The sequence below is a fragment of the Ptiloglossa arizonensis genome, chromosome 6 (genome assembly GCF_051014685.1).
Source record: "Ptiloglossa arizonensis isolate GNS036 chromosome 6, iyPtiAriz1_principal, whole genome shotgun sequence".
In the NCBI taxonomy this organism is placed as follows: Eukaryota; Metazoa; Arthropoda; class Insecta; order Hymenoptera; family Colletidae; genus Ptiloglossa; species Ptiloglossa arizonensis.
The window spans coordinates 20,271,603-20,282,897 of NC_135053.1; the positions used below are offsets into that span (position 1 = coordinate 20,271,603).

An 11,295-nucleotide genomic window follows, 5' to 3' on the forward strand; every position below is an offset into this window, starting at 1 on the left:
GCATAGATTTACTTATGAGTAAATTCAGCACTGAGCTCACCTCATTTTACCTTAGACTCTTTATTGATTTTCCAATAACTATTAGATAATATTTAAAAAGCAAAACGGGGGGAGGAGGGGCATACGACACCCGTTTTCTCTCAATCAGGATACTGTACTGATCTGTTTCTGACACGCATGCGTGACAAAACCGGGACATCAGAGAACACAGGACCCATCTAAATAAAACATTGCTTAGACCCCAGCTGACGTCATGTGACACGTGCGACGTCACTTGACACGCACGCTTACGATCACTCGTAAGTTACTGAAACAACACTACGGTTGCTTTCGAGTGATGACAATAATAATCACTAGTTTACACAAATTATAATGTGCGATTACTAGGAGTGATACAGAACGCTGGAACAAAACGCTACTAAATATACATAATGTATGTATGTTACTATATCCACGTATACTAGCTCACGCTTAATTTTAGAACAATACGATCGTACAATGCATAAAAAATGTAGTAACTTTCAGTCTAAATGTTTGTTTCACATGAAACAAATAATATACTAATTAATTTAATCCTATCCTTAATATAAGTATCTATATCTTGTTTGTGATTCTGTTCAACATAAGTTCTGAAGACCTTGTTTATTTTGCCTCAATCATTTCCGTAACATGGTTAGGTATGCAATCATACATAGTATGTAGAGGGGGCTAAAGCGCACAAAGAGGTTCCATCAGTGACAACACTACTTAAGTACTATGGAAGTAGTACGCAGTGGTTACGATGTCGCTGACAGGCGTCATTCTTGATACCGTCTCGTACCGACAACGTACAAATACATATATACTATACTGACGTATTTTATACGTACACTCCGTGAACGGAACAAGACGGAGCAGTGAGGAGTATTCACGAGAATACTCTGTCTTATTTCTAATATTTATTAACTCGAAAATCAAATTTCAACATTTTATTTTCAGATCAATATGTTCGTAATAACTGTGATCGAATTTTAAGGAAAAAACCATGTGCGACAATGTGAACAACAATCCATTCGCTGGATTGTTTTCGACCATCAACGATGCCGTGTCATTCTCGTCTCAAAATCAGACGATTATTAATGAAAATAATGGAATTAGACATGTTACGGAACTTGAAAATGAAAATGTTCATAATACGACAGAACCCACAAATTTTCGAGATTCCAAAGACTCCGAAATTGATACCCAGGTTAACCACCTTCTCAGTGACATATTTGGAATAACATTACACGCAACAGAAACGAATGGACACCAGAAACGTAAATTAGTATTTATTGATGTCGATTCGATTGAGCAAGCAGTTTTTGAGCGATTGATGCTTCCTGATCTTGAATCCAAATTGATTCCAATGGAAGATTCCCAAGAAATTTACTGTGATTCTCATACACTAGAGAAACAGGCAATATCTTATTTATTTCAAAGTTACTGCAGATTGCAACAATACAAGAACAAGTTGGAATTGTCTAATGTTCTCCATAAAATACGTCAGGTTATTTTACAAAATGCAGGTGTTGCATTACAAGAACCAGATTTATTTGAAGGACAAGAGGTAATATGTATCCAATTGTATTTGATATCACTGCTCAAAATTTATGCACATGAATGAGAACATTAAATTTAAACAAATATAATTTAACTTTATTCTATATTTCAGGTTCACAATCAGTTTATTATGTTATGTAGGGATGAAACTGGTCCGAAACCTGAACTTATATCATTCACCAATGGTATTATAACTGAATTACAAATAGAAAACAAGGAAAATACTACTGATACGATTGCTGCATCTTTTAGTCCTATCCTTAATATAATTTATAAAGAAGCAGCACAAAGTAATCTTGTCCTTTTTCGTCAATATTGGTTTAGTATATTAAATCTCTTTTCTTTGAACGAACCTTTAGCCAAATTAATAATCCATCATAGTACTCCTAAAAGCAATCAAGGTCAAGCTTATGCAGATACATTATTAGGGGAACTTTTTAGTTTAAGTTGTTTGCCAAAAACAATAGAAGAACCATTTTATTTTTTTGAAAAACCATTACAACAGGCAAGTAATATGAGTCAAAGTAGTGCCAAATTTACACATTGTATATTATGTCTAGAATAATATTTTTTTATACTTGTCATTGTAGTTGAGCTCTACTGTTGACGACAATATTTGGACAGCTTTAGATGCATTAAGCGAATCATTACAAAAAGTTTTCCATTTGTTATTAAAATGCTCTGCGGAAGTTCGTCATTTGACTCTGCAGTGGATAGGGAATTGTCTTTATTCAAACGCAGGTAGAGGAAAAATTTGGAACTCAGAGAGCGATGTGGGTTTTAGTGCTATGTTATTTGTTTCTGATGGTTTTATGTTAAACCTGGGAAATGTGCTATTGCGTCTTTGTCAGCCATTCTGCATTAAACTAAATGAATCAAAAGTGCCTAAAATAGATCCAACATATTGTGCTGCAGAGGTCAGTTGGTATTTAAAAAATGATTAAATTAAAATTAGTCACTAAATTTTAAGAAGCATGATATTTTATAAAGACTAATTAATTGTCTAGGCAAATGATGAGAGTGCATGTCTAATCCATACTATACATTTAAAAGGAATGTCTTCAGAAACTTGTTTAATACCAATATCAGAAAATGATGTTAGACCAGTTGCAAAAACATTTGGATTTACTACTGAATGTTTTTTTTTAACTCATAGAGCATTGGATCTTGGGTACAGAGTAGTATTAGACAAATTTTTAAGGTTTGTGTCTTTTGGGCCAATGATTTTATTTTGACAAAAGAACTGAAATTTGTATCAAAAGAGTTACTATTTTTTGTAATTGTAGAACAAGTCAAGATATGGCGAGAATACAAAGAGTGTATCAGGATGCGCAAAGCGGCGGTAGTTCGGAAGTATTAGAACTAATAACTCAGCGCATGGAGGAAGAAATGACTAAGTATGCAGTTGTTATTTTTAAAAATAAATATTATATTTTAGAAATCTTATTAAACGAAAAATATTTACTATACGATATATTTCTGTAAAATATTTAGATTACATACTTCATTGTAAATAATTTATTTCTTACATTTTAGATATCTATCTCTAAGAGCAAGTCTTTTAGCACCAGAAATGTTAAAACTCTTAGCAAAGTTTCATGCAACAACAGCATTCTGGTTAGTGCAAGTGTATTTAAATGATGTAGAAGTTGATGACAAACAGAGCGATTATGCTCCAAAGGAATTTAAACCAGTAGCATTTCCTTTGCCAGAATCTGTTCCGGATACTCTGAGGTATCTTCTGAAAATTCTATTTTTTCTGATTATACCGATCATTTTCATTTTTAATTAGATATTATTTGTATTTAGATGCATTCCTGAGTTCGTGGTAGAAAATACCATTAGGTTTTTATGTTTTTTACACCGTTTGAATTCAAATATTTTCGAAGAACAAGGCTCGTTTTTCCTGACACCCGTGTTAACAGAGGTGAGCTAAGAGAACATTTAATAAATTGATATTAATGTGATTCAATAAAATGATTAGGCATGTTATGTTAGATTATAGTATTGATGGAGTCTCAACAACGCTTATATAATCCTCATTTACGAGCCCGTCTGGCGGAAGCTTTAGAGGCTCTTTTACCTACAATGGATGAAACTACGACCCCTACAACATCAAATTTGGGAACATTCCATAGAGAACAATTATTTATGACACACCCGTATAGACAATATGTACGTAATTACTTATGAATTTATAAAATATCTCTTATAAAGTTACATTTTCTGTAATTTAGATTGTTGCCAACTTACTTAAAGTATTTGTAAGTATTGAAATGACTGGACAAAGCGTTCAATTTGAACAAAAGTTTAATTATCGACGGCCAATGTACGTTGTCATGGAATATTTATGGAAACTTCCAGAACATCGTAATAATTTTATGTAAGTCAAAAATAAAGATGATATATTTTACAAGTATCTATTGGATTTAACTCTTTCAACTGATATTTATACTTTAAGTAATGTTATAGTTCTAACACTATTTATTACTATTTTGAATATTTACTTTATAGAACTTTAGCTGAAGAAGCAGAAGCTAATATAGAAGCAGCCCAACCACCACTATTTCTGCGTTTTATAAATCTTTTAATGAATGATGCAGGTTTTTTGTTAGACGAAGCGCTTTCAAACATGGCACAGTTAAGACAATTGCTTCAAGCAAGGTATTCGATTTGTTGTATATTATAATGTACATTTAGAGTTTCTTAGTCTTTTTGTTATGTAATATAATGTTAATTTTAATTGAAAGGGAAAGTGGAGAATGGAATAAATTACCGCAACACGAACATGATCAACAGGCCCATTATCTCTTACATCTTGGAATGATTGCTCGATTTGACAATATATTAGGTAGAAAAACTATACAAACGTTAAAAATGTTAACAACAGAGATTAAATCTATTTTCTGTCATCCAACAATGGTAGATCGTATTGCTTCAATGCTTAATTATTTATTACTTCAGTTAGTTGGACCAAACAAGAAGAATCTAAAGGTATGAAGTATAATTATGCACATATTATAAGAATAGAAAGTGTTTTAATAAATTGATTTAATTTTAGGTGAATGATCAAAAAGAATATGCATTCAATCCAGCAAATTTAGTATTAAATATATGCGAAATTTATATAAATCTTAGTCAAATTGAATCCTTTACGCTCGCTGTTTCTCAAGATGGTCGATCCTATAGTCCTGAACTTTTTAGATTAGCCGATAATGTTCTTGGTAAGCATTTACGTTAGACTAATTTTAGTAACAGTTTAGTAAAAATTCCATGTAATATGATATATTCGTATATAATTTTTTATAAACATGGTTAACAATATTTTAGTTCGTATCGGAGGTGTGGGTATATTAGGGGATTTGGATCAATTTGCAAAAAACGTGGAGGCGGCTGCAACTCATAAGAGAGAGGAAGATGAAATTTTTATCGATGTTCCTGACGAATTTTTGGATCCTATCATGTCTACTCTAATGACGGATCCTGTCATCCTTCCATCTTCTAGAATAACTATTGATCGTCAAACTATTGCGAGGTTATTATATTTGTTATAATTATTAGTAATAGTATAAGTTGTGGTTAAGATTGTTGAATTATGTTCAGTTCCAATATTTTTTAGGCACCTACTAAGCGATCAAACTGATCCATTTAATCGATCTCCTCTTACTATGGAAATGGTAAAATCTGATGTTGAACTTCAACATAGGGTACAACAGTGGAAGGAACAGAAAAAGCAAGAAAAGGCAAAAAATTGCCAGTGATTATTCAAGAACAAAACTCAGTTTGTGAATCATAGCATGCAAAATATATTCGTCGATTTTTTGCAGTTTTGAAGAAAAAGATAAACACAGTAAACCCTTAAGGTTTTAGGTAACAAAGACAACAAAGCGTAATCAACGGCGAATCCATTGTGCTATGTCTTTCAGTTTAAATTTTGTTGTTTTTTAACATACAAGGGTGTATATTTTTGTATACAAATTCTCATTATATGTATGTACAAATGTCAACTTTGTCTTATAATTAGTATCATTCTGTAGAATTTTCGATATTGCATTTTGTGCAGAGAATCATGTTCTATAATAATCTATGTAACAATGTAAGCACACAGCTAAACATTGTTATTTTATGATAAATGTAAAAAAATACACTTTATAAAGTTTCTTACATTTAATCCAACAGAGGTGATTGTCACAAATGAATAAAAGTAATTTTGATGATCTACATAAAGTATGTATAGATTTAGATTTTATCATTGAACAAAGTAAAAATTGAGTTTTTAATATGCTACAAGAAATATTAAAGATTTAGAAAACTTTAATACATTATATAATTAAAGATGATTTAAAAATTTGTATCGGTCACTGTTAAACTGTTAGAAATAATTTAATGTTTAAAAAGGATATTATACACTTTGCATTTACAAAGAATTCGTAAGTTCATTGAAATTGGTAATAAACCACAAAGAGCCTAACTTAACGCTTTCTCTAACTACATTTCCACCGTATCCTATGACAAAAAACGTATTAATATCAAATAAAAAACAAACAAAATTATTTATACGTAATAAATTATTGTTTAAAATAATCAAGACATACCTATAAACAAATCTGCTACTGAATTTGTTTCTAAATCTGTTGCTCCATCTCCAACATGGACAACAGTTTTAAATCCACTTTCCTTTTTGAGATATTCAATTACTTTTGCTTTTCCACCGCTTGCAGCAGTTGGTTGATTTTCATCAAATCCTGCATATTCTCCTATAAATACCATTCATTAATCTTCCAGACGTAGTATATTAAGCTAATAATGGGCAAATATAAATGGATAATAACCCGTGATATAGAATTTTAGTCTGTTTGCAAAAACATTTTCTAATGGAATATTGAGCAATACAGCAACTGGTGCGATTAAACAATGAAAACCACCAGATACTAGAAACACTTGCTTTTTACGAGCTTGTAGGGCCATTACCAGAGCTCTGAAAGTTTTGTAACTAGTTTTAAAAAAAACCATTGTATACTGTGTTACAGTAATGCTCTCTCAATTGAAATATTTTCTTACTCAATACCAGGTGTAAGTTTTGGTGGATGTAACAATAAGAACTGCTTTACTTGTGTAAAACTTGGTCTTATGATATTCAATCTGTCTGTCAAAGACTGTCGAAATGTTACATTTCCTTGCATCGCCTGACTTGTTCTAAAAACATTTGCAATTCATTTTCTGTGTGAATAATTAAAAAGTTCCACTATGTTACAAAAGTTAATTTGAAAACATTTGAATGTTGGATTCAATAGAAAATAAGAGAAAATAAATCTTACAAGGCAGCAACCTCGTCTCCTTTTCCACAAAATTTTGCGAGTTCGTCAATTCCTTCTTCTTGTATTACAGTAGAATCAACGTCAAAGGTAACTGCATTCGCGTTCCTCCATATCAATTTCACGTCGTCCACGTTTGCCATTTAGTTTGGCTAGAATGAAAGGTAAATGAGTATTTCAACCTTTTATTACGCCGCACCGATAATTGTTTTGCGAAAGTGATAACGCTATATAAATATTTATATTTCTTCAATTTACTTTATAATTGCTAATAAGAGAGTTTTACACGGGAGCAGGAAATTTGTTACAATTTCTTCAAGTCATATTAAATTGTTACATCATCAAAGCTTTTTCCTTAAAAGTATCTAATATTTTGTTTCTAGGTTATTTTCCGGTGGTTACAATATAATCTGTGTTCCACCAATTATGTTACGCTATTTCCTATACTACCTACATATTTAATTCTATTCTTTTTATAAAGAGAAAATTAACACATACGATTAAGATCAACAGTTTTTTCCAAATTTTATAATGTTGTAGTAACAACGAATATTTCCTACCTCTAGTATTTAAACAATATATAAATTAAATCACAAGTACAGTGAAATAATGTATCAATCATATCAATCTATCAATTCCTATTATCCGTGTTATATGATAGTACCTACGAAAGTGTCCGAACTATATCGGATATTGCCGAGGCGGCAAGAGAGCAAGACGCGCTTAGGTTACTTAGGTTTCTTTCTATAACCGTGCATTTTAGTTATTTATGCTTTTTAGAGCACAGATAATTGATATTTTACTGTAATTGTTTCTTGTTCATGAGTTCAGCGAAAAAGATTTTATTCATCATTTCGTTTGCTTGAAACTGGCGATAAAAAGGGGTTGAAGTGAAGTGCAATAAAGAAGAGAAAGAATTTAACACATTGCTGGATTTATTACATTTTATTGAAAATAGTAATTATAGTTAACCGATGGAAACTTATGTAATGTATAACCGTTTTTTAGGAAACATATTTTATGAAAAAATAATAAAACTGTATTGGTTATTTTCAACAATGCCAAATTTTTTAATTGTATCAGGGTAAATCATAGTAAGAACAGCGGTCATTATTTTTTCTATATTTGAAACTTTTCATCAAATCGAATTACGTAAATAATTCACATCGATCTCCACGGATAACATCAATTTATTGAAAATTATTTATCAAACACGTTAACGGGTAAATGAACATGATATGTTCAGGGGTGCAACGAACTTCAAACGATTTCTTCGTGAGAATAATCCTTTAAAAAATGTCTCTTAATTTGAATCTGAAAGATTGTAAGATCCACCGAATGGTAGATATCGTAGATTCGAATCGACGAAGATTAAATATGCATATACGTGAATTCTTAGTTACACATTCCAGAAGAGCCGATCGAGTCTGAAAGTGAGATAAAAGATTGTAAAGAAAATCAAGAAACTCGACAAAACGTTGGTAAACTCTGAGTCGATGATGGTACATTTAACGTCCTAGTGAAGTGCTGCGCTCTAGTTATCGATTGTAATCTTTTATCGAGATCGATGAACGACGGAAGTTATTCCGTAGCCGTAATAGGCTCGGCGGGTGGCGTTGGTACCGTATTCGTGCGCGCGGCAACTGAGAACGATCGAAAAATTCGGAGGGCAGTCGGTTCCGAGCCGTCTTCAGCTATTCATCGTGATTCACCGGGTGAACCCCGATCGAAGATCTTTCTAAACACGATGTTTAACGTCGAGACAATTCGACGGAGATTTTAAAAACATTTCGTATTGACGCCTCACACGCGAAAAGGAGACGAAGGAACGTACTTTCGGACGTGTTTAAAGAACGGAATGAAGCTCGCGATGCGGTTCTGTACCGTGATTCGTGTAATTTCTTTGATACTCATGTACCGGGTTAGGTTCGCGGGAACCGAAGCTGTGGCTGAGGAGAAGGCCTCGTTTTGTCACCCATCTCCGTTCCCCGGGATTCTTTTGGAACGGAATAAAACTGACAGACTTGAGAACGGAAGTTTAGTGCACAATCATCTAGTGTACCCCGTGGGGTCTTACCGAGATTTTGGGAATGAGACGTACGGGTGCGTGTGTAATCTACAAGCGTGTTTGAGAAAGTGTTGCCCGCGAAACGAAATGCTCGACGATCAGCCGAAATGCACTCGATTACCGGATAGGTTACTCGGTTCCAATCTCGTCCTGGATCGGTCGCAACTCTCCCGCGAAATCCAAAACATCTCTAGCGTTGACGAGTTATTCGTTTTATTCGAGGACATGATGTGTTCCGAAAATACGACTAAGTACATGCTCGAGCCGGAACAATACTCAGAGGACGCGTTCGTTCTCGAACGGAACGGAACCCTTGGAACCTCGTGGAACGTTTTCCCGCCGTGGACTTACTGCATCGACAGGAAGCAGTTTTCCGAAAAGATCATCGTTCTCGTTTGCGAGCCGGCGAACAGTCTTCCTCCTCGTCCTTCGAGCGGGGAAGCGTCCCAAAGTGTCACCATCATAGTCTCCATTCCGTTCTTCCTTGCCACGTTACTGGTGTACGCGATCATCCCAGAACTGAAGAATCTTTATGGGAAGACTCTGATGTGTTACGTTGCCAGCCTCTTCGTTGCGTACACCTTCCTTGTGCTGGTCAAATTGTTTTATATCCCGTTCGGTCTCTGCTCCGTAATAGGTAAGCTCCCTCGCCTAGGATTTTACACCGCCTCGTTCTTTCGTCCGTTTCTCCTTCAGTTCGCTCGCCATCTCGCTCGTTTTGATCGATCCTTCGTTTGGTGCTCTTCTCCCTGTTCTCTGCGCGTCTTTTCATGCGTTGCTCGTCTACCTCGTACGCGCTCGCATCCCAATTTTGAGCCTTGGACAATTCGCGCTCCTTCCAGCGGATACGGGTTTTTGTTATTTTACATAAATAATGACAAACTCAACCGCCGTATCAATGGGTCAATTTTTACTTGTTTGTATTACTCCAGCTCTAATTTTTATTTAACGAGTAATGGATAAATACTTGTGTTTATCCTTTGCTCGTTGTTCGAAACTATTATTTACCGCAAACATTTACATAAGGTCAAACGATAACTGTAACTGTGTATTCGGTGCAACTTCAACGATATTAGTAAATTATTAGTTTCTGCAAGATAACGCGAGGCCATGTGCAACGGAAACCATCGCGAAACAAATTTTGGAACTTGGCTGGGAAACTTTTAATTCGCTATATTATTACCTATTTATGCAACATTATTTAGCAGAAAGAATATCAACAAGTGGAAGACGATGTGAAATCAATGCAATTAAAATGTATGTTTTTCCGGAACATTATGATTTCCTGTTTGGAAGATCAACTGTGACCCATCTGGTAGTCTATTACAACTATCTCATAAACTGGACATAGGTTATGAAGTTAATACCATTTACATTGATTTTCAGAAAGTTTTCGATCGAGTAAACCATAGAATATCTGTAAATTGTGCCCGTTTCTGGTAATATTTTCGCTTGGGTAGAAAGTTTATATTATTTAACAGACTTTTTAGAATTAGCTTCAATCGACATTTGTCTAAACGCGCTGGCGCCACCTCTGGAATGCAAAGAAGAACCATTGCGGGCTTACTTTTAATTTTCCGAACCATAAATGGCATAGTTGAATGCCCGGCTGTATTAGAATTATTTAAACTGTAAGTACCACCCATATTAATACATAACGAGCAAAACTTTACCAGGTGATCGAAATTGTATAACCAGAATGGTTAGACGAACTAAAAAATCGTTCCAGCTTTTGTTAATATCACGCTGGCGTTTTTGAAAACTTCACGTATCTTTGCGTACAGTATTCATCATTCGAATTAATTTTTTTTATATCCTCTTAATATATCTATTATCTTGAACTTTATATTACTTCAAGTCACATTTGTATGATACAAGGGTTTACAAAGCTCGTCAATAATAAATATTAAAAATAATGTCTCTTTTTTGGATCACCCGTTTACACGAAACGTCGATCGCGTGTTTACATATAGGAGATAAGGACCAACGCGGGGCATAAAAAGCGAACGAAAACAAGAAGTATATGTACGAGCGAAACGCACCCTTGCGCTTCTCTGGAAAATTTCTAAAATGTCGAACGTTGTATCTTCGGCGATATATAAACTTCGTCGTTACTTTGGAACGGTGTTCTTAAAATGTTACGTTCTACGTACGAAAATGAACGAAAAATTTCGATTTCTCGAAAATCGAAAGTGTAGTTCACCATCGAATCGTTACACGATGATTTTCCACGGTCCTCCGGCGAATTGCGCGCGCGCACGGGTCGCGCACGTTTTACCGACCGCGAACCAGAGATACCGGTTTGCTAGGGAAAACGAACGATCAGATCGT

The 11,295-nt window shown here is 34.3% G+C and overlaps 3 protein-coding genes across 5 annotated transcripts; 2 read left to right on the forward strand and 1 right to left on the reverse strand.

The window, feature by feature from the left end:
* The first annotated feature begins 264 nt into the window (after window positions 1-264).
* Ube4a (Ubiquitination factor E4A) lies at window positions 265-6,091 on the forward strand. Of its 3 annotated transcripts, none has more exons than XM_076314264.1 (15): window positions 265-433; window positions 979-1,588; window positions 1,694-2,086; window positions 2,172-2,498; window positions 2,589-2,782; window positions 2,868-2,978; window positions 3,118-3,315; window positions 3,391-3,508; window positions 3,580-3,756; window positions 3,819-3,964; window positions 4,096-4,245; window positions 4,332-4,575; window positions 4,643-4,805; window positions 4,912-5,116; window positions 5,201-6,091. In XM_076314264.1, exons 2-15 carry the CDS (start codon window positions 1,025-1,027, stop codon window positions 5,340-5,342), a joined length of 3,132 nt encoding a protein of 1,043 aa, XP_076170379.1. In that variant the 5' UTR covers window positions 265-433; window positions 979-1,024; the 3' UTR covers window positions 5,343-6,091. The 3 variants fall into 3 exon arrangements, with proteins under 3 accessions (XP_076170379.1, XP_076170380.1, XP_076170378.1); XM_076314265.1 differs by lacking the exon at window positions 265-433 and adding an exon at window positions 550-677; XM_076314263.1 differs by lacking the exon at window positions 265-433 and having other exon boundaries at window positions 752-1,588.
* Aay (phosphoserine phosphatase) lies at window positions 5,946-7,295 on the reverse strand. Its single transcript, XM_076314266.1, has 6 exons — window positions 7,155-7,295; window positions 6,900-7,048; window positions 6,643-6,777; window positions 6,414-6,559; window positions 6,177-6,338; window positions 5,946-6,087 (listed from the first exon to the last, which is right to left on the reverse strand). Exons 2-6 carry the CDS (start codon window positions 7,037-7,039, stop codon window positions 5,999-6,001), a joined length of 672 nt encoding a protein of 223 aa, XP_076170381.1. The 5' UTR covers window positions 7,040-7,048; window positions 7,155-7,295; the 3' UTR covers window positions 5,946-5,998.
* A 1,274-nt stretch (window positions 7,296-8,569) lies between these two features.
* Window positions 8,570-10,832, forward strand: LOC143147844 (G-protein coupled receptor Mth2-like). Its single transcript, XM_076313507.1, has one exon. The coding sequence runs from the start codon at window positions 8,755-8,757 to the stop codon at window positions 9,925-9,927; it is 1,173 nt and encodes a 390-aa protein (XP_076169622.1). The 5' UTR covers window positions 8,570-8,754; the 3' UTR covers window positions 9,928-10,832.
* Window positions 10,833-11,295: the final 463 nt, after the last annotated feature.